The sequence below is a fragment of the Cannabis sativa genome, chromosome 7 (assembly GCF_029168945.1).
Source record: "Cannabis sativa cultivar Pink pepper isolate KNU-18-1 chromosome 7, ASM2916894v1, whole genome shotgun sequence".
NCBI lineage: Eukaryota > Viridiplantae > Streptophyta > Magnoliopsida > Rosales > Cannabaceae > Cannabis > Cannabis sativa.
In genome coordinates, this window is record NC_083607.1 from 9921717 (window position 1) to 9945790 (window position 24074).

Sequence of the window (24074 nt, forward strand, 5' to 3'; positions counted from 1 at the left end):
AATATAAAATAATTTGTCCATATAGTTTATTTCTCGTTTTGTTTATGCAGATCTACACGAAAAACATAAAAAAAATAAAAATAAAATAAAAATAAAACTATTATAATTTATGAGAAAAATCTTTTGTTCTCATTAATTTTCTTTCTAATATATATAGGTGCACGAATGGGAAGTATTAAAAAAGTTTAAACTTTTATGTTTAATTAATTTTTTTTATTTAACAAAAAAAATTATTTTTACATAATATGAAATGGGTTGTTTATCGATTAAAAAAAAGGGTTTTTTATTTTTTTTATTTTTATACTTCATCAAAATAGTTTTTTTTTTTTTTTTTTTTGTATTTTTACAGAATTCTGCATAGAAACCTTTATTGCAACTAGTGCTGCAACTTAAGTTGTAACAAAAAATCGTATAGAAACCCCTATTGCAACTAGCGCTGTGACAACTTTAGAAACCAAATCGTAAATTTGAAAAAAAAAAAAAAAAAAAAAAAAAAGAAGAAGAAGTTAAAAAAACAGTATAAGGGATAATTTTCCTAAAAAAAAATAATAGAAGAAAAGTTTGTTGGCAAAAAATAAGTTTGTCTTTATTTTTCTTATATATATATTTTAATAGTGTAAAAAATATATTATTTTTTATGTAGATAGAGAGGGCCTAGTAGAGGACACCCACACATAAGATACAAACCTATTGACCTCTTCTTCGGACCTCTCCTTTTGCAAACTGCAAGGATTTTTTTTCTTTATGTATCTAGCTATGCATAATAATTATGATCGCTTCTTGATAAAGTGGTGCAGTATTCATTATATAATGACCAAATATAATATATATATATGATATATATTTATAATTTGTTCAAATAATTGGGTCATACCATTGGTGAATTGGCAGATGAGATTAACAATCCTACACTACTGAATTAAGTTAAGTTTAACACTAAAAAATAGGACATTAATTAAGAAGGGATATGTATGTATATATCTTAATTATTGTATTGGTTTTTTTGTGTGAAACTCCATGCCAATAGCTTGATCTTTTGTTTCATGGAAGTCCTTGCCATCCTTGAAGATAAGAAACTCCATCATCTCCACATGAAAGAAAATGAAACTTCCAGTCAAGTGAGTAATGCAAGATCCAAACTCTTTCCCAACCACACAGTTCCATGCTGGCCCATATGCTTCATCAACCTTCTGCTATTTATCAATATATAAATATCAGATCCATCCCATCATATATGACCATACAAAACTAATTCAAAAGCTTATATATTATAATAAAAAAAATTATATATGCTCTCATAGTAATTAAACCAATGTATAATGAGGCTTCTTATGAGTTATGAGAATATAAAGAATTGTAGCACAAGACAGCCTGCTAGGCCTATCACATATATATTCACCAAGAGATAATCTAGTAGCTATAACAAAAAAAAAAAAACAAATTCCTATATTCAACATCATGCTTATTTTCCCCTAAAAAATAATGAACCTCCTTAGTTTTCTTTAGAAATTGTGAATAATTTATACTATAATACTAGAATTTAGCCAAAGGATTATGTCAATATAATCTACGGTATCAATGGTTATTCCATCTGAATAGTGAAGAAAATAATCATTTAAATGGGAAAAATGATTGGAGCGGAGAACAACTGCACCGCACATATGCAGGTATGTTGCGGGTACGGTATTAGGATACACCACCCCATATTCGCTTCAATATATACATATATATTGAATATTTTTTATTAATTTTATATTTGATTTTTAATTTATTTTTTTTATATAACTTTAATAAATTTATGGTTATTATTTGATTTTTGTTTTTAATATTTTAATGTGTTTACCGAATATTTTTGAATAATGAATATCTATATATATATACATAGATTTTCAGTTTGAAAAGCACTTCAAATGTTGCTTAATTCATTAAAAAAAATGTCGCTTAATTGAATTATATTAAAATTAAATTAAATTATTATAATTTTTTTCAATACTATTAATGATGGAGGGTAATTATGTTTTTTTCCAATAGTTTACTGACATGCCCGATTCTGAGTATAAGCAAGTTAGGCTTGTGTTTAGAGTCCATCCATCCCTTTTAAAAAGACACACTTTTTACTGATTTTGAAAATAGATATTTTTTTTTCTAAATAAGGGCCTATTTTTTTTCCTATGACCCACTCGGTCCTGTTTACAGGTTAATATACCCACACCATTACCTATGGTCATTGGGGCGGGTATAGTTATATAATTAATCTACGGGGATGGGGATGGTAATTTAGAAACTGCCCTAGATATTCACCATTGTCATTCCTAAGCTAAAATGATAATATCACATATTTAGTTTTTGGGATAATTGCGGCAAAAGTTCTCAAAAATTTAAGGTTGATGCAGATTAGTCTCTAACCGAAAAAATTGGTGGTAATAATCCCCAAGGTGACATTTTTGTAAGCCTCCATTTTCTAGCTAATCTGTTAAGCTCAAATAAAGTGTCACGTGTCAATTTTTTATTAGTCCAAAAAATAATTTAAAATTAAAAAATTTAAAATAAAATAAAATAAATATAATTTAAAATCAGAAATTAATTTTATTTTATTTTATTTTTATTATATATTTTCTTTTCTTTGTTTTTTTTTATATTTTTTCTTGTTCATCGTTTTCATCAACCCAGTCAACCACGAGAGATCAATCAAAGCACCACCACGATTCGTGGCCTCCATTTTGGCCTGCGGTGACCGGAGCACCACCACTATCGTGCACATTCGACAAGAAGAAAAGGAGAAAGACAGACAGGCAAGGAGCTCAAGGGTGTGGAAGGTCGGGGTTTGGGTTTCGATTTTTCTGGGTTCATTTTGAGCTTAAAGGATCGAGAATGGCCGGTGTCAGGCTTCCACTCTCTCAGTCTAGGCGAACGACCAGGCAGACGGGCGAGATTTTTAGATGCCCAAACAAATTGGTAGACCTCATCTTCTTAGCATTCTCTTCTTCTTTTTCTTTGATCTCATAACCTTTATTTAGTTTTTTTTTTTTTTGTTTGTGCTTTTCACTGTTAATGGCAAATTTGGTTGTTCGAGTAACGTTGTCGAGGTATGATGTTCGCTTTTGGATGATGCAACATTCGACGGGGATGGGGTGAGGTTCGACGGTGTTTTCTCTCTCCCTGCACCAAGTCCTCACCATGGAGCTTCAGCTCCAGTGACATTTTCTCCAATAAAGATCTCTCTCTCTCTCTCACACACACTCTATTTTGTTTCATTTTTTGTTATGCCTTGAAATTTCACACTTGTTCATCTTCGGCATTAGTCGTCCACGACCGCACAACCACCTCATTGGTGGTCCTCGTCAGTGGTCCTTGACAACATTGGGCTAGAGTGGGGGTGGCTAGGGCTGGCTGGGGTCGACTGGGAATGCTGGCAGTCAGGATGTGATTGGGGTCGTGGTAGTGGTGCTCCAGTTTGAACTTCGTGGCTGGTTGAAGAAGATGAACAAGAAAAAGAAAAAAATATATATAATAAAATAAAATATAATATATTTATAGTTTTAAAATATATTTTTTAGGATTTTTATTTTATTTTAAATTTTTTTAATTAAAATTATTATTTGGACCAATAAAAAATTGACATGAGGTATTTTATTTGGGTTTAACGAATCAGTTAAAAAAGGGACCAATAGGCTTACAGAAAATGTCACCTTGAGGACTATTACCGCCAATTTTTGAGGTTGGAGACTAATCTGCATCAACCCTAAGTTTTTGAAGACTTTTGCGGCAATTATCCCTTAATTTTTTAATGTTTTTGAATTATCATAAACTTATTTATACCACTGGTCCTTAAATTATATAAATTTTGGTAAGTTGGCTCCCAAACTCTTTTTTTTTTTTTTTTTTTTTTTTGCAAATTGATCTCCCTAAATAAGTTTTGCAAGTTAATTAGTCCCCAAAGGTCCCAACTTTTATATTCTTGGCAACATTATGTCCCCACTCTAAATAATGGTATTTTTTGTTGTTTTTTATTTGTATAAATTTTAAATATTTTTATTTAAATATATATTGTCAATTTTTTTAAAAAAATATATATATATATATTTATACTATTTTTTTTTATAAACTTGCTGTAATAAGAAAAAAAAAATTAAAAAAAAAATCCTAAATATATTTTCTATATATAAACTATACTTAACTAAATTATATTTAAAAATTTGTTTTTAGCTTATGCTCAGTGGCGCTCACTAGCGTAAAATTAAAATTGAAATAATTAATAAATGTAATATATTAGATGTAAAAAAAAATATTAAAATTATAATACTACTATTCATTAATAAATAATAAAATATAAATAATTTTTACAAAAATAAAAAATAAATAATATTTGTGATGACTTAAATATAAGAATTTATAATATATAAGAGCTAATATATATAATAAAAAATAAAAAGATAAAAACAAGTGAGGGGACCTAGTGTCCCCTCTAGACATAATATGGGTCCGTTAGTGCTCATACTCTTTTTTATTAATAAAAAAAAATATACATATGAATAAATTATATTTTTGAAATATTTTGTTTAAAAAATATTTGTATATATAAATACTTGAGAAAAATACATTAATATACAATACCTTTTACAAAAGTATTAAATTAAAAATAAATTATAACTCAAAAAAAATAACAAAGTATGTAAAATATATAAGTGAAAATTAACAAAAATATCATTATTTAAGACTAGGGAATTAATGTTGCCAAAAAATAAAAGTTTAAGGACTCAATTTTCCAAAAATATAAAGTCCAAGGACTACTTGCCAAAATTTATATGTATATTTTGGGAATCAATTTACTAAAAAATAAAATTTGGAGACTATAATATGCTATAATCTATATAATTTATGGACCTATAATACAAATTAATCAGTTAGTTAGGTTATGAGTACATTTTTTATTATTATATTTTGAAAAGGAACTATAGTTATTAAATTCTGTGGTGTTAATTCAACCACTGATTGTTGGAAGTGATGAGTAAAAGATGGAAGTATCACAATAATATATAATGATTTATTTTTTAATTGGGTCGAATGAAGCAACAATTATATACATTCCAAAAGAATATTTGAAAGAGTAATGTTACAAAAAGTTGGGAGGTGAATATATACTCTATGTATTTAATATGTTTTATCATTGTTGTCTTCTCATTGAGACAATAATAATAATTATAAGATTCAATTTTATGTAGCTACACCTATAAACACCGGCCTATATATTCATTCTCACAAACCCAGTAACAAGGTATAAAGAGAAGACACAGAGAATCACAATAATAACACCACTATTTTAATCCTTAATTAATATTCTTATAACTAATTAAATTTGTTCCAATAAAAAGATGTTTGATAACATGTTTAGCCAAAAGTGGTATAGTTAAGATTTGCTTCATCTAAACTTATTAAAACTATATATATGCTTTTCCCCTTTTTGGCAAAATAATGAGAAAGATATCAAATTTGTTACAAAAATAAACCAGAGTAAAATAAACACTTTATTTATATATAATAAAATAATACAAAAGATTAACTTAATATCATTTTCTTACAGAAAAAAATTACAGACACATAAAAGAAAGTTTTTTTTTATTTTGGACCTGTATTTTTTAAAATTTACCAATTGGACTTTCTGTTTTTTGAAATAATAAAATGGACCTTATATTTTTTAAAAGGATATAAATAGGACTTTAAACTGAGTTTTTATCAAAATAAAATTTAATAATAATCCAATCTAAAGGTATTATGACTGTTTACATTTTTTGTATCTGTTCGTGTTAGGAATTGTCTTTAAGTTAGTTATATTAAAAAAAAAAAAAAGTTGTCAAAAATTAAGTTTAGGGTCCTATTTTTACCGTTTTAGAAAATACAGAGTTTATTATGTCATTTAACAAAACCGATGGTCCAATTGATAATTTTTGCAAAACACAGGGTTCAAAATGGTATTTACTTTTTTTTCATAATATGTATTGAAACTATGAGAGAATTAAGAGGGGATTTTGGCTAAATTGATAACACTTCATATTCTATAAAATTGATGATTAAAGTATATTATATTATAAAATTATGGTAATAATGGTGAATGAACTATGATATTCCATGGACACATGAAAATTCACAGATATATAGCAGGTGAATATAATCTATATAGATATAATATTTTCTTTGTCTTTAAATTATGAGATTAAAGAAAAAACCAAACCTGTTTGATATAATTTGCAATGGATTGACAATCAGAAACTTCATGAAGATCAAGAGCTTTGTAGGCTAACTCCATAACATGGCTTTGCATTGCCTCTGTCATATCTGTCTCACGCACCACAGCTTTTCCCTCCAACATCTTAATTAATTGGAAAAATAACTATCAGTATACTGCAAACTTAATTTTTCTAATGTTATATATGCCTTTAAAATACACAACATTATATATATGTATATATTTATATAAACACACACAAACAAATTGTCATGAAGGACAAATAATATTTAGGTGGTGGTGGTTTAACTATGAGTTATCATATTTTTATGGATCCATGAAAGTCTAGGAATTTTTTCCTCTAGAACAAAATAAAGGTTTTGTCTTTATTATAACCTTTCAAATCAGAACAGTTGTGTATAGGAGAAAGAAATATCTCTAATTAATGGTTATTTTTTCAATATTAGTCTTATACTGTCTTAAAAATTAAAATGAATGTTGAATATTTTTTTTTTAGAGTGAGTGATTCACCTTATGATAATCGTTCACGTAGAGAAATTTTCAGTTAATAAGCTAATTGTCTAGTCGAAGATATACAAAGTCAGAATATGAGTCAACTACAAACAAAGTGATATATATAAGACCAAGTTATCTCAAAAATTCAGACAAAACAACTTAAAATCACATTCAAGAGGCATCCGATATAAACAATCAATTGAACCAAAACTACCTACAAAATAAATAAATATAGAAAAGTAGATTAACACACTATACAACGATAATATTGTGAATTTTTAAATTAAAGATGAAACGCAATAATTATTTTAACAAGAAAAAACTTATCTTTGAAGTCTTTTTTTCACTTAGCATGTCACCATTATATCGAAACTAATTTGTTATGTTCAACTATTAGACCTAAGTCTTCTCAGGCAAAAATATACTAGTCAATTAAACTTACACCATACATAAAATTTGAGATATTAATCAAACTTAATAAATTAAATCCCAACTTAAATTAACTATTTTTCAAAAAAAAAAAAATGTAACAAAACTCATTAGCTATCAAATTGCCTAGGCATAACCCCCCTTTATTTGGACAGTGAGTTTTTTACTACGTCGACTGATAATATTTTGGTCATAACTCTCTCGATATTGCTCAGAATTAGACGATCCGAAAAGATAAAAGAGAGATCTAGAACTTTTATGTTTTGACTTTCTCCAAAATCTGATCAGAACATAGTCTAATTTAGGCTTGAAGTTTCAACTTTATTTTCTTGCACAATTTTCTCTATTTTATAAATCATCTTTTTGTGAGATTTGACCAATTTATACATTCTAGATGTCGAAACTTGAAATTAACGAAAATAAGCGTAATTCTATTCCAAAAAGTGATAATAAAGAAGAAAATTAACTCTAAAAATAACATAAATAATAGGCTAAAAATATCCTCACACAAATAAATGATATAAAATAATAGAAAAAAAATTCCACCAAAATTATTAAAATATAATTAAAAGCAAGATTTAAAGTTTATTTGTAAAAATCTATAATAGCACTCTTTGAGATTGTTATCCAATTTTTTGTATAATGACGTGGCAGAAAAATAGGTGACACGTGTCCTGCATTTTTTGTATTTGGGCGGAGGTGAATGTCCCGAACAGATTCTATATTGTACATCAGCATGTATAACCTTTGATTACCTGAGCATGATGAAAATAGATCATCTGGGCAATGTATAACCTTTGATAAGTTTGACTTGCTGAACTACTTCCAAAGAGTTAATTACTTCAGAGTAATCTTGCGATGCCAAGAGACAAAAGCAATCCCTCCAATCGTGGGATTGAATCAGAGAAATATAGCAACCTGCTCTAGTTTCCTATTTCGTGTATCATAATTATGTAATACATGTAATTTCTTATTTTATACATTGTAAGCAAAAGGGAAATCTTCCCTCATGCATTAAGATCCTATAAATAGTGACTTAGTCTCACTATGAAAGGGATTGAAAGAATTGCTTCAGAGGGAGAGATATAAGAGAATTACTCAGAGATTCATTGTAAGAGCTTTAAGAGAGAAAAACACTTCGTTCTTTCTCTCGAGTTAATACAATTTAAGGGGAGTAGGCTATTACCACACTCACGAGGCCGAACCTCTTTAAAATCTGGTGTTATTTATTACTTTATTATTTTTGCTCTATTTTAATTACATTCTTAATCACTTATTAATTAACTCACTGTCGTTGGCTAAAAGTGAGGCCAATAAATTGGTGCTTTTATTGAGAGCAAAAACCCAAGTTTTCTTTTTGTCTTAAGTTTTAACATGCGTACAGGATGGTGGTGCAAACTCATGGAGGCCTGGCTGATCAGATCAGGGCGACCCGATAGTGACAGATCCCAACGTGCAGACCCCTGGGAATACGAGAGGACGACCAGGGACAAACCCCGAACAGGCCAATACACAGCCATCTACTGTGGGCCATGGTGTGACTTCCCGTTTGGCTGGGATCACACCATGCGTGCAAGAGACTGGGAACACCAGTTTAGCAGCCGATCAGTCCACTCCGAACACTGAAGTCCCGTCCACCACTAATGTTCAGAGGACAATTGGAGATGATACTGAGATCCAAAACCTCCGAACAGCCCTTGGACTCATGCAAGGTCAAAATAATGCTTTGCACCATGATCAGGAGGATTTCCGTGCTACTATAAACCTTGCGTTCGATGAGCAGAGATGTCAGTTTATAGAATTGAGGGACAGGGAGATGGAAACTTTAAGGTGTTGAGATTATTTGAAATGTACATTTTGTTTTATATTAGTGCAAGTGGGAGTTTATTGGGTTTTATGCCCTAAATAAAACCCATTTCAATATAATCAAATTTACTTATTAATATAGATCAGAAATAACATTTAATGTTGCATGGTTCACATGATTTATTTCATGATTATATGTACATAATGTATGAATTCTATTTAAGTCCAGAACATATCAATTTGTTAATGATTATAGTGTTGTCAACACAGTGGAATATAATCTTAATTATATGTTCGAAAGTTTATTCTCTTATTTGTCAGAACACTGGATTTAGACTGACATGGTATAATCAGCGATAAGTATTCTTACACCTTGGATAAGTGTTATGTCCTTTCAAGGATATTGGCAAAGTTTACCAGCATTGAATGTATGGAGTATACATCGGAAGGGACCGATATTGAACTTTGATTAGATATATTAGAATTTACCGTAATATCTATTCAATTCAATATCACCTGTTGATCCTAGATCAAATGATCTTAATCCTGATATGATTAGGTTCAATCTCAAGAGTGTTATTCGTGTTCTTTGATTTGTTAGTTAAGCCTACTTTTGGGTCAGGGTGATACGTACATTTTGGGAACACGGTAGTGTAATTGAGTGGGAGCGCTAACATAAATATGGAATCTATAGCTTCTATCTGGCGAATAGAAAGTAAAGGATGATTTCCTTTGAGCTTAACCAAACGAAAATAAATGGTGGAGATCTCATTTCACTTAGCTGAAATATCATTTATACAGGATTAAGTGTTTTAAGGATAAAATACATTGTAGGGTGTTACGGTAATTTAATCCCTTTACAGTGTAAATCGTCTATATAGAGGATCATTGATCACATTAGGGTTATAACAATGGATAACTAATGACGTGTCTATATCGTGGAACATATAGAGCGTTCTATATACTGAGAGTGCAATTCTAAGTTCTATGCTTGGATTCAGCGAAGAATTAATAAGTCAGTGAGTTTAAGATATAAATTCTTGATCTGCTTATTGGAAGCTCGGATATATAGACCCATGGTCCCCATACTAGTTGAGACCATAGTGCTTGTAAGACTCAGTTAATTGATTTTGATTAATCAATTATAATTCTAAAGTTAGACTATGTCTAGTTTATGAATTTTCACTAAGCAAGGGCGAAATTGTAAAGAAAAGAGATTCTAGGTTTATTTATTAATTAAGAGACTTTATATGTCTAATTAATAAATATATTAAATGACAATATTATTTAATAATTAATTTTTAGTTATTAAATAATTAGAATTGGCATTTAAATGGTTGAATTTGAAAATTGGCGTTTTTGAGAAAATCAGATGCAGGAATGATAAAACAGCAAAATTGCATAAGTGAGGCCCATTATCCAAGCCCATGGCCGGCCACACTTTATGGGTTTTACCATTTATTTTTTCATTATTTTAATGCCAAATAATTCTAACCTAAACCTAGGTGGTTACCTATAAATAGATAGTGATGGCTCTCATTCACACTTGAACTTCTGTCAGATGAAAACTGAGCCTCTATCTTTTCTCTATAGGCCGAACCTTTTCCCTTCTCTTTTCTTCTCTAAATTTTCGAAATCCTTGAGTGAATGAGTGAGTGCCCACACACATCAAGTGGTATCTCAATCATAGTGTGTAAGACTGTAGAAAACCATCCAACAAGAAGGAGAATCAGCATCAAAGGAAGGAGAGAAAGAGATCCAGGTTCAGATATTGATAATGCTCTGCTACAGAAAGGAATCAAGGGCTAGATATCTGAACGGAAGGAGTCATTATATTCCGCTGCACCCAATGTAAGGTTTCCTAAACTTTATATGTGTTTATTTCATTGTTTTAGAATTCATATTAGGATGTTAATGAAACATACTTGTTATTAAATCTAGATCCTGGTAAAATATATCCAACAGTGATGTCAGATGTAGAATATTCCCTGTTACACTCGCAGAAGCCGCCCAGTAGTGGTACTTCAAGCTGCCTCCAAGGAGGTTTAATTTGTGGAATGCTTTCTCCTCGAAATTCCACGCATAATTTTCCTCCTTCTGTTAACTTCCCTCGCATCTAGAAGATCTGGTCAAGGTAAAATAGATGCCAGGGGAACCCCTCAAAGCTTATATAAGTAGATTTATGACAAAAGCTACCAAGGTTAAGGGGTTGACCGAAGAAGGAAGGTTGGCCGCTATACTGGGAGGCATTGAGCTACTTGGAGAACTGTGGAAGGATATTAAGAGGCTGACCATGGGATCTATGGCTGAATTTTTGGACCGAGCAGATGGATTTATTAAGTTCAAAGAAGTTGTTTGGCGTGTAGGCACTGTCGGACAAAAGAAGAGCCAGCTACGTACCACCTCGGCATGAGCGTCCGCTCAGAGTCCACAATATCCTGGCAATTCGAATTCGAATGGGAAGAGGTCTAATAATAATCGTAGGCAGGGCAACGGAAAGAAAGGTAAGTTCACTGGTAATACCGAACAGCACCCTAGGGAAAATGCCTCAAAGTTTACTGCCTTTATGTCCTAACAGACGACCTAGAGACAATATATGCAACAACTCATTCTATGGTCCCATACAAGAAACCCTCTCCCGTGAAGAAGGACATAAGTAAAAGAGATACATCCAAGTTCTGCCATTTCCACGCAGATTACGGCCATGACACAAACGAGTGCAATAACCTGAAGCGGGAAATTGAATTTTTGATCAGAAAGAATAACCCACACTTGTAAAAGTATGCCAAGGCCGGCTAGAATCAGAGGGTCGCCCAAACAGACAATAACCAGAACCAATTGATTCATCCACTAGTGAATGGGCATTTACAAGTTATTATTGGGGGTCCACATCCTACTAGAGACTCGGGCAAAGTTTGAGAAAAGTATACCCGAGCCTTGCAGTATGAACAAAAGGAAACATTTTTGGCCATAGAGGAGAGAAAGCCAAAAATACCACGGGTAGGGGAACTCACAATAACTTTCACTGAAGCAAATGATAATCATGTCCACTTCCCACACAACGATCCCTTGGTCGTTGAAATACAGATTGCGAATAAGACAGTGGCCCGAATCATGACAAACAATGGAGCCTCTTCAAACATTTTGTTTAAAACAACCTATGAGAAGATGGGGGTTCAGCTTAAAAATATCCAATCCCATGTACCCACCTTGTATATGGTTTCTCAGGCCAGAGCGTTGCACCTCTAGGGCCAATCCATCTACCCCCTCACTGTTGGACAAGATTCGAGGAGCATAATTATGATGGCATAATTTTTGATAATTGATGTCCCATCAGCTTTCAATGTCATGTTAGGCAGACCGGCCCTATATGACTTAAAAGTTGTCACATCAGTTTTTCATTTCTGCGTCAAGTTCCTAACAAAGAATGGGGTAGGGTGCCTCAGAGGGAACCAAAGAATAGCACGTGAATGCTATAACCTTGCCCTAACTAAGATCAAAAAGGAAAGTACCTCCGGCCAGATTTCGGGCAAGGGAAAAAGTATTACCCAATAGGAGGTAGCCCAAGGCGGGGACGAGGACATGGATCCCCGACTTGGAGAACCAAACACAAATGTAGGGCCGGTGGAAGAATCGAAAGAGGTTGAAATCGAACCAAATATCCCGACTAGGAAACTCAAAATTGGCAAAGTTTTGATGCTCGAAATAAATTAGCTTTAATAAAATTTCTAAGAGCAAACCTAGACAATTTAGCCTGGTCACATGAGGATATGGCCAGTATTGACCCTTTAGTAATGTCTCACGCCCTAAATATTGACCCAAACTTTTGACCCATTCAACAAAAAAGAAGATTGTTGGACAAAGAATGGGCACAAGCGTTGAAGGAGGAGGTAGAAAGACTGCATAAAAACGAGTTCATCATTGAAGCTTTCTACCCGGCTTGGGTGGCTAACCCCGTACTAGTACCCAAGCCTAACAAAAAATGGCGAGTATGTATTGATTTCACTGACCTTAACAAGGTGTGCCCTACGGACTGTTTTCCACTTCCAAGAATTGATCAGCTCGTGGATGCAACAGCTAGGCACGAAATCTTGAGCTTCATGGATGCCTATTTGGGGTATAATCAAATCAGAATGCATCCACCAAACCAAGAACATACAAGTTTTTGAACATATATGGGTATGTACTGTTACAAGGTTATGTTTTTCGGTCTGAAGAATGCTGGAGCTACCTACTAGAAGCTAGTAAATAAAATGTTTAAAGACCAGATCGGACAAAATATGGAGGTATATGTGGATGATATGCTAGTCAAATCTAGGAAAGCTAGGGGCACATAGAGGATCTGGATGAATGCTTCAAAATCCTCTAAAAATACAACATGAAACTCAATCCCTTAAACTACTCCTTTGGAGTCAGCTCGGGTAAGTTTCTTGGTTTTATTGTTAATGCTCGGGGTATAAAAGCCAATCCAGAAAAAATACAAGCCCTCCTGAATATGAAATCGCCAACAACAACTAAGGAAATCCAAAGCTTAACTGGTCGGATAGTCGCACTCTGTAGATTCATCTCGAAGTCAACAAACATGTGTGTTCCTTTCTTCAACATCCTTCGAGGTAACAAAAAAATTGAATGGACGGAGGAATGTGAGAATGCTTTCCAGGAATTAAAAAGACAACTTACAAAATCTCTCGTACTCTCAAAACCCCCTAGACGGAGAAGAATTAGGAATATACTTGGCTGTCACAGAATATGTTGTAAGCGTTGTGCTGATAAGAGAAGAGAACAACGTTCAGCATCCAGTCTATTATATCAGCAAAAGGCTTGTTGAAGCTGAGGGACGATATCCTCTGATAGAGAAGCTCACTTACTGCCTAATCTTAGCAACGGGGAAGTTAAGGCCTTATTTCCAGGCTCATCCTGTTTGGGTATACACCGACCAACCATTACGCCAAGTATTGCAAAAACCCGACGCCTCTGGACGGTTACTAAAATGGGCAATAGAGTTGGGTCAGTATAAAATAATCTTCCAACCCCAAACAGCAGTCAAGGGACAGGCCTTAGCAAACTTTGTAGTTAAGTGCACAGGCAAAGAAGAAAGTAACATAAAAATCAATTGCGAAGGCTTTTTCAACGGGGTTTTCAGCATTCTTTTCTTCTCTATTTTCTTTTTTTTATATATATAATTAATATGTGTGAATTTGCTACAATGAACATGAGTAGCTAAATAGTTCATTAGGGTTTAGAAGGATATTGTTTGACATTGATTATTGGTTTTAATATGATTTAATTCCCCCTCAATTTCTATGTATTCTATTTCATTCGTACTTAATTACTTTTAATTGCCTATTCACCAATTAAATGTCTATGATTTTGACGCGACATTTGAGAAGTGAGTGTTGATTATGTTATAGTGAAATAGAACTGAATTTCGATATAGGACGAGAGTACCTATATGGTTTAGATAGCTTATATAGTTTCTTTGTTTAATGCCTGTTACATGTTTAATTTATCACGAAAGTAGAAAATTTGCATGTAATTGAGATTTATATATGTGAGAAGACTATAAATTACCTTAGTAAACCTGCTATTGCATAGAAATTGGTAACAGGAAGATAATCATATTAGGCCATAATCAATAGATACAATTGAAATCGAAAGCCCTAACTTTTATCATTGTTAATTTGTCTATTAATTTACTTGCTTCTTGAGTTTTATTATTCTTATTGTTGTCTTGTTTAATTTTATCTCAAATTTTATTTAGCCAAATAGAAGTAAGAATTTAATTTTAACGTATTTAACTACAATCCTCGTGGGATCGACCTCACTCTTCGTGAGTAATACTTGTTAAAACGATACGTATACTTGCGTGTTAAAATACCACAACAAACATACAAAAAAAAGTAAAAACAAATAGCCACTAAAAATATATTTTTTTAATATTTTATTATATATAAATAAATATAAATAATTTTTTTAATATATATAAATGTAATTGGATTGGATCGATTTTTAATTGGATTTTGAAATTGACATCTAATAAGCAATCTAATCCAATTGGAATCCAACTTTTAACACCCAATCCAATCCAATTAATTAGATTGGATTTGATCAATTTGGTTCATTTCAGTTTAATTGGATTGGAAGTTGCCTACTCCTAGCAACATGTTGTGGTGGAGACTGATTGCCTAGTGTGGTGCAGGCATTACTATTGTAATGACCGCTCTAGTAATGTGGATTAGAAAAGGCAATTAGCACTAATTTTTATTATTTTATTATTCTAGTATTATTTGTGAATTAATTTTGAATATGGACCCCAATATTTAGAAATAAATATTAGAGTTATAATTTCTCAATTCTGGAGATTTTATTAAACTCTAGGGGTATTATTTAGCTTATATGTGAAATATGTTAATTTTGTAATTTTTGCTCGGCGACAACGGAAAATGCGATGGATGGCTAGATTGATCACATGGGTAAGTTTAGAACCCTATTTCATAGTGGGAAATAATTTAGAGAAAATAAATTATCGGGATTGAGCGGGGTTATGGATTTTGACCATTTTACCCCTAGTTTTAGGAATACCTAAGTTATACCTTAAAGGGCATTTTTGTCATTTAAAATTAATAAGTGATAGGTGGCTGCCTTAGGTTTTTGACACCTAATCAAGTTAATTTCAGCAAGGGATTAACTTAACCCTTTTGTCTCATTTGAAGAAAAACCAAGGAAAAGGAAAAAAATTAGAAAAGTTTCATTGTTCTTGAACCTCTCTCTCTTTCTTGCTTTCGGCTGGGACAAACCAAGGGAGTTTGTTGTTGATTGTTGGATTTCAGCAAGGATTTCATAGGAGATAATCAATCTAAGGTAAGCTTCAATGAACCCTTCTTAGTTTTTAAGTTTTTAAGTTAGGTTGAAATGGTATTTTGGGGTGTTAGGAGCTGTTAAGGTTTGAATTGCTTAGGGTTCGAATTCTAGAGTTATTTTGAGTTGATTGAAGTCCCTAGCTACTGTTTTTAATGCTTGAGAATGATTTTAAGCAAGCTTGAGTTTTGAAACTCAAGCTTTGAGCTTTAATGGCATAAAGTGAATTATTGGTTTGTTCTGTGATTTGTTGATTGGAAATGAATGTTTATACATTGTATAGGTATACTGGAAAGTTTGGTAAAGTTTGGGATTGATTTGAATCAAGGGGGGAAAATTTTTGGGTTCCTGCAACAGAACCGGAATTCCGGTTCTGGATGGTCTATACCAACCGGTCGACCGGTTGGTGACCCAGAACCGGGATACCGGTTGGATCCGGTCTGCCTGTTGGGGGATTTTCCAGAACCCTAGTTTTGGCCAATTTTGGGTTATATAGGGTATTGCCATGAGGTTTATTGATAGGGAAACTTTTAGTTTCGAGTTTTAAGTCCCGGAAAGTGATTTGGCGAGTCACTCATCTGTGTTACCGTTATTGTGATTAGGGCATCCATCTAGCACGTGAATTCCGTTCAGGTCGGCCAGCACACTTGAATTTGGAAAACAGGTAAGAACTGTGTATAATGTATGATGTGATTATCTGAATGTGTGTATATGTGTATATATATGCATGCTTGAGTTATGTTAAACACTACCAACACTTGTATGATTAAGTTATAGAGTGTATTGGTACAGTGATTGTTGTTGATTTGAGTATAATACAGTGATACCAACACAAGCATAGGAAAATGCTAAGGTGTGTGGTACATCACTCAGTGTTACTCACTGATTGGAATAAACCCTACCAACACTCGTACAGTTAGGTACGTTGTGTATGTGGTATAGTGGTTGTACCCTGGTATTGAACGTTCATGCTCATCGGTTAAGCTCTGTAAATAGGTGTATGGGCGCCTATTTACAGGTCGGAAATTATATGGTATGTTATATGCATTTCTTATTGAGTCTGTTGACTCACAGTTTCTGCTTCCATGTGTAGGTAAAGGAAAGGCGAAGGCTGAACAGGAGTGAACCTGAGCTTGGGTGAGATTGTACATGTCAAGCAGCGCGACCTGGAGTGTTCGGTCTCGGGACATCTGGGTGTTGTATTTTGAAAGTCGCTGTGCGACCCAGAACTTGTATATTTTGAATGTAAAGTTTAAACAGTAAATTTTTCAAAAGTTTGAAATCGGGATCCCGGGATTTGTAAATATTATATTATTTTATAAAGTTTAATGTTTAAAGCAAAAATTTTAATTTGACACGTTTTTTGAGAAATTACTTTGATTAGCAAAGTTTGCACAATAATTAAAAAAGCACTGTAGCGTGCCTTAGCATTAGGGCGTTACAATTTTGGTATCAGAGCCGCCAGGTTTGTCTACCAAAGCTTGCTATGACATGTACAATCTTCATCAGAGAAAGCTCGGTTCACGGTTCAGTAAGCCCGTACTTGTTTAGTATTTTAAATAAGTGTGATGTGAAAGCATGTTAGGAAGCATATTAGATTTAAATTAAATATATTTCTTTAAAAAGAAAAGAAAGTGTGTTGCCTTTTAGTTATTAAGAGCGGTGTTAATTTTGATCGCTGTCTAACCTGCCTGGCTTATGGATTCGCAGGCTAAGTCCTATTATATGGACGTCCCGCGAAATACAAGAAGTCAGGGTGGCATGGTTGAGGCCGGAGGCGGTCAGGGGAATCCTCAAAATCCCCGTGGTCGCGGCCGTGGCCGTGGCAGAGCTCAGGGTGGTCGCCCTGTAAATCCACCTCAAGCTCCTCCTGATTGGGAGCAAAGATTTGCTGAAATGCAAGAGAGAATTCGTCAGCAAGATGAAGAGATCCAAAGATTGAGGCAGCAGGTCCTCCTGCCGTGCCTCCTCAACAAGTTCAGGCCGTTGCAGTTCCAGCGGTGCCAGCAGAACAACCTGTTGTTGGCAACCGTATGGAACCGTTGTACGAAAGATTTCGAAAACAGGCACCTCCAGTGTTTCTGGGAGGCCCTGATGTGATGAAGGCCGAGCAATGGCTTTCGATGATTGAGCGTATTCTCAACTTTATGGGAGTGGTTGGAAATGATCGGGTGACTTGCGCCACTTTCCAGTTTCAGGAAGATGCCCTTGTGTGGTGGGAATTGATAACCCTCACACGGGACGTCACGCTGATGACTTGGGAAGAATTCAGGGAGTTATTTAACTCCAAGTATTACAATGAAGCGGTCCGCAGTGCAAAGCGGAAAGAGTTCACTGATCTAGTTCGACCGAGGGTATGTCGATCCACTGAGTATACAACGAAGTTTGATCGGTTGGCTAAGTTGGCGGCAGGAATTGTACCCACGGACTTCAGTAAGAAAGAAAAATATTTAGCGGGTTTGAGTGCAAAGATCCGGCATGATCTGGTTATTACCACTACCGAAGCAACCACGTATGCAGATATGGTTGAGAAGGCTTTGAGAGCCGAGGGTGCAGTAAAATTTCTTCAGGAGCCCCGGGTGACTCCGAGTGTTGGTGGAACCCCCACTGTTCCCACTCCTGTTTATGGTAAGGATGGTGGTGACTCCACCATTGAGCAGAAAAGAAAAGTTGTTCCAGCTTCTGGTGGCTCGGGGCAAAGCAAGCGGTTCCGTGGGAACCAAGGTAGAGGAGGACGCCAGGGTTATTCTTATCCTGAGTGTCCAAGGTGCAAGAAACATCATCCGGGAGAATGTAACCGGAAGACATGCTTCTTATGTGGCATGGTGGGGCATTTCAAGAAAGATTGCCCCCAGGCAAAGAAAGAGGAGCCGAAAGCCGAGATGAGACCGGTTCCTGCTCGTGTGTTTGCCATTACCCAAGCTGATGCTGCAGCCAGTCCTTCTGTTGTGACAGGTCAGCTTCCCGTCAACAACTTGTTATTTACAGTATTATTTGACTCGGGAGCTACACGTTCATATGTGGCTACAAGGGTGATTGATCTTTTGGGTAGGCCTTGTGATATTTTAGAAAGAGGGTTCGGAACCCTAATGCCTAGCGGGGAATTGGTTATCTCTAATAGGCGCATTAGGTCTATGCCGATTAGGATCGAAGATAGGGAATTGAGTACTGACCTTATAGAATTGAAATTAACTGAGTTTGATATTATACTGGGAATGGATTTTCTATCCAAGTATTCGGCCAGTATAGATTGTAGGCGTAAAATGGTGACTTTTCAGCCGGAAGGTGAAGATCCATTTGTTTATGTTGGATCGGTCCAGGGGTCTCGGATCCCGGTTATTTCTGTGTTGAGAGCTAGGGATTTACTATGCAATGGTTGTGTAGGATTTCTAGCGGTAGTATTTGACTCCAGCAGACCTGAAACATTTGGGCCTGAGGTAGTTCGAGTAGTGAAAGATTTTCTTGATGTGTTTCCCGAGGAGTTGTCGGGATTGCCGCCACAACGAGAGATTGATTTTGTTATTGATTTGGCACCTGGAGTCGAACCTGTTTCTAAAGCTCCATATAGGATGGCTCCAGCAGAACTCAAGGAGCTTAAGTTGCAACTTCAGGGGATGCTGGATATTGGGTTTATTCGACCCAGTGTATCGCCCTGGGGAGCTCCGGTTCTTTTTGTAAAGAAGAAAGATGGTTCCCTCAGAATGTGTATTGATTATCGGGAACTAAACAAGCTGACGATTAAGAACAAGTACCCGTTGCCTAGGATCGATGATCTGTTCGATCAGCTTCAAGGAAAGACGGTGTTTTCGAAGATTGATTTACGGTCTGGTTATCATCAACTCAGAATTCGGGAGGAGGACATACCGAAGACTGCTTTTAGAACCAGATATGGGCACTATGAGTTTCTGGTAATGTCATTCGGATTGACTAATGCTCCTGCGGCCTTTATGGATCTCATGAATAGGGTATTCAAGGATTTCCTCGATAACTGCGTTATAGTGTTTATCGATGACATTCTTGTGTACTCTCAGTCAGAAGAGGAGCACGAGCATCATCTTCGAATGGTGTTACAGCGACTTAGAGATCACAAGCTGTATGCCAAGTTCAAAAAGTGCGAATTCTGGTTGTCCGAGGTGTCCTTTTTGGGTCACATAGTTGGGAAAAATGGAATTATGGTTGATCCAAACAAGATAGAATCAGTGAAGAATTGGCCGAGGCCCAAGTCTGTGACAGAAATTCGAAGTTTTCTCGGGTTAGCAGGGTATTATCGACGTTTCGTCGAAGGATTTTCTAAACTTTCTATGCCCCTAACTGAATTGACCAAGAAAAATCAGAGATTCGTGTGGTCAGATAAGTGTGAATCAAGCTTTCAGGAGTTGAAGCAGCGTTTGATATCAGCTCCGGTGTTAGCTTTGCCATCAGATCAAGAGAAATTTGTTGTGTATTGTGATGCATCCAGACAGGGTCTGGGATGCGTTCTGATGCAAGCTGACAGAGTCATAGCTTATGCCTCTCGTCAACTGAAGGATTACGAGCAGCGTTACCCAACTCATGATTTAGAGCTCGCTGCTGTGGTTTTTGCTTTAAAGATTTGGCGACATTATCTTTACGGTGAAAAGTGTGAAATTTATACTGATCATAAAAGTCTTAAATACTTTTTCACCCAAAAAGATTTGAATATGAGGCAGAGAAGGTGGTTGGAGTTAGTTAAGGACTACGACTGTGAAATACTATATCACCCCGGGAAAGCCAATGTTGTGGCCGATGCTCTGAGCAGAAAGGGTCCCGGACAAGTGTGCACTACGATTATGATAGCTCCTCAACTAGCCTCAGAAATGGTTAGTGCGGGAATTGAGTTCGTGGTCGGGAAATTACATAATTTAACACTCCAATCTGATCTGTTGGAGAGAATCAGAAAGGCACAACTGGAAGATCCCGAGCTAGTTAAAGTTCGAGATGAAGTGGTGGCCGGTCGGCCTAGAGGTTTTTCAGTCTCGAGCAGTGGAATGATGTTATATAAGGCTCGAGTCTGTGTTCCTTGTGTGAATGAGCTTAAGAAAGAAATACTGGATGAGGCTCACACCACGCCATATTCATTGCATCCGGGAACCACCAAGATGTATCAGGATTTGAAACCCTACTTCTGGTGGTATGGGATGAAAAGAGATGTGGTGGACTACGTGTCCAAGTGTTTAACCTGCCAGCAGATTAAGGCTGAACATCAGAGGCCGGCAGGGTTATTACAGCCTTTAGTCCTTCCAGAATGGAAGTGGGAGGACATCACAATGGATTTCGTAACTGGTTTGCCTAGAACTACGGGAATGTATGATTCTGTTTGGGTTATCGTGGACAGATTCACAAAGTCAGCTCACTTCTTACCAGTGAAAGTTACCTATTCAGTGGATCAATATGCTGAATTATATGTGAAGGAGATAGTTCGTCTCCATGGAGCCCCTAAATCTATTGTGTCAGATAGGGATCCAAAGTTCACATCGAAGTTTTGGGTGAGTCTTCAAAAGGCTATGGGTACCAAGTTAAAGTTTAGTACAGCCTTTCACCCTCAGACTGATGGTCAGTCAGAAAGAACTATCCAGATTTTGGAAGACCTACTGAGAGCCTGTGTCATGGACTTTGAGGGTTCATGGAGTAAGTATTTGCCTTTAATTGAGTTCTCCTACAACAACAGCTACCAAAGTACAATAGGGATGGCTCCCTATGAGATGTTATACGGTAGAAAATGTCGTTCTCCTATTCATTGGGACGAGACAGGAGAAAGAAAGTACCTGGGTCCAGAATTGGTGCAAAAGACCAATGAAGCTATTGATAAGATCAAGGCTCGGATGCTTGCTTCTCAAAGCAGGCAGAAAAGTTATGCTGATCCGAAGCGTAGGGATGTTACATTTCAGGCAGGAGAACATGTTTTCCTGCGGGTTTCACCAATGAAGGGTATTAGACGCTTCGGGAAGAAGGGTAAGTTAAGCCCTAGGTTCATTGGGCCATTTCAGATACTTGAGAAGGTCGGGCAGGTAGCGTATCGGCTAGCCTTACCACCAGCATTATCAGCTGTTCATGACGTATTTCACATCTCTATGTTAAGGAAATACGTGTCAGACCCGACTCATGTCTTGAGTTATGAAACCCTTGAACTACAACCAGACTTATCCTATGAAGAGCAACCTGTTCAGATTCTGGATAGAAAAGAAAAAGTTCTTCGCAACAAGACTATTGCACTAGTTAAGGTGCTCTGGAGGAACAGTAAGGTGGAAGAAGCCACCTGGGAATTAGAGTCAGATATGAGGACTCAGCATCCAGAGCTATTCAGGTTAGATTTCGGGGACGAAATCCTATTAACGGGGGGATAATTGTAATGACCGCTCTAGTAATGTGGATTAGAAAAGGCAATTAGCACTAATTTTTATTATTTTATTATTCTAGTATTATTTGTGAATTAATTTTGAATATGGACCCCAATATTTAGAAATAAATATTAGAGTTATAATTTCTCAATTCTGGAGATTTTATTAAACTCTAGGGGTATTATTTAGCTTATATGTGAAATATGTTAATTTTGTAATTTTTGCTCGGCGACAACGGAAAATGCGATGGATGGCTAGATTGATCACATGGGTAAGTTTAGAACCCTATTTCATAGTGGGAAATAATTTAGAGAAAATAAATTATCGGGATTGAGCGGGGTTATGGATTTTGACCATTTTATCCCTAGTTTTAGGAATACCTAAGTTATACCTTAAAGGGCATTTTTGTCATTTAAAATTAATAAGTGATAGGTGGCTGCCTTAGGTTTTTGACACCTAATCAAGTTAATTTCAGCAAGGGATTAACTTAACCCTTTTGTCTCATTTGAAGAAAAACCAAGGAAAAGGAAAAAAATTAGAAAAGTTTCATTGTTCTTGAACCTCTCTCTCTTTCTTGCTTTCGGCTGAGACAAACCAAGGGAGTTTGTTGTTGATTGTTGGATTTCAGCAAGGATTTCATAGGAGATAATCAATCTAAGGTAAGCTTCAATGAACCCTTCTTAGTTTTTAAGTTTTTAAGTTAGGTTGAAATGGTATTTTGGGGTGTTAGGAGCTGTTAAGGTTTGAATTGCTTAGGGTTCGAATTCTAGAGTTATTTTGAGTTGATTGAAGTCCCTAGCTACTGTTTTAATGCTTGAGAATGATTTTAAGCAAGCTTGAGTTTTGAAACTCAAGCTTTGAGCTTTAATGGCATAAAGTGAATTATTGGTTTGTTCTGTGATTTGTTGATTGGAAATGAATGTTTATACATTGTATAGGTATACTGGAAAGTTTGGTAAAGTTTGGGATTGATTTGAATCAAGGGGGGAAAATTTTTGGGTTCCTGCAACAAGAATTCGGTTACGGATGGTCTATACCAACCGGTCGACCGGTTGGTGACCCAGAACCGGGATACCGGTTGGATCCGGTCTGCCTGTTGGGGGATTTTCCAGAACCCTAGTTTTGGCCAATTTTGGGTTATATAGGGTATTGCCATGAGGTTTATTGATAGGGAAACTTTTAGTTTCGAGTTTTAAGTCCCGGAAAGCGATTTGGCGAGTCACTCATCTGTGTTACCGTTATTGTGATTAGGGCATCCATCTAGCACGTGAATTCCGTTCAGGTCGGCCAGCACACTTGAATTTGGAAAACAGGTAAGAACTGTGTATAATGTATGATGTGATTATCTGAATGTGTGTATATGTGTATATATATGCATGCTTGAGTTATGTTAAACACTACCAACACTTGTATGATTAAGTTATAGAGTGTATTGGTACAGTGATTGTTGTTGATTTGAGTATAATACAGTGATACCAACACAAGCATAGGAAAATGCTAAGGTGTGTGGTACATCACTCAGTGTTACTCACTGATTGGAATAAACCCTACCAACACTCGTACAGTTAGGTACGTTGTGTATGTGGTATAGTGGTTGTACCCTGGTATTGAACGTTCATGCTCATCGGTTAAGCTCTGTAAATAGGTGTATGGGCGCCTATTTACAGGTCGGAAATTATATGGTATGTTATATGCATTTCTTATTGAGTCTGTTGACTCACGCGCTTCGCTTCCATGTGTAGGTAAAGGAAAGGCGAAGGCCGAACAGAGTGAACTCCGAGCTTGGGTGAGATTGTACATGTCAAGCAGCGCGACCTGGAGTGTTCGGTCTCGGGACATCTGGGTGTTGTATTTTGAAAGTCGCTGTGCGACCCAGAACTTGTATA

General features: G+C 35.4%; 1 protein-coding gene across 2 annotated transcripts; it reads right to left on the minus strand.

The window, feature by feature from the left end:
• Window positions 1–809: 809 nt before the first annotated feature.
• LOC115697003 (uncharacterized) lies at window positions 810–6554 on the minus strand. 2 transcript variants are annotated; one of them, XM_030623903.2, is made up of 2 exons: window positions 6230–6554; window positions 810–1193 (listed from the first exon to the last, which is right to left on the minus strand). In XM_030623903.2, exons 1-2 carry the CDS (start codon window positions 6365–6367, stop codon window positions 987–989), a joined length of 345 nt encoding a protein of 114 aa, XP_030479763.1. In that variant the 5' UTR covers window positions 6368–6554; the 3' UTR covers window positions 810–986. The 2 variants fall into 2 exon arrangements, with proteins under 2 accessions (XP_030479763.1, XP_030479764.1); XM_030623904.2 differs by having other exon boundaries at window positions 810–1190; window positions 6230–6536.
• Window positions 6555–24074: the final 17520 nt, after the last annotated feature.

Bases quoted from the DNA above. Each gene is read 5' to 3' on its own strand.
- LOC115697003 (XM_030623903.2), bottom strand. From the start codon at position 6,367: ATGTTGGAGGGAAAAGCTGTGGTGCGTGAGACAGATATGACAGAGGCA. The intron at 1,194-6,229 runs GTTTGGTTTTTT...ATTGATAAATAG, and splicing joins TTGCAAATTATATCAAACAG to CAGAAGGTTGATGAAGCATA.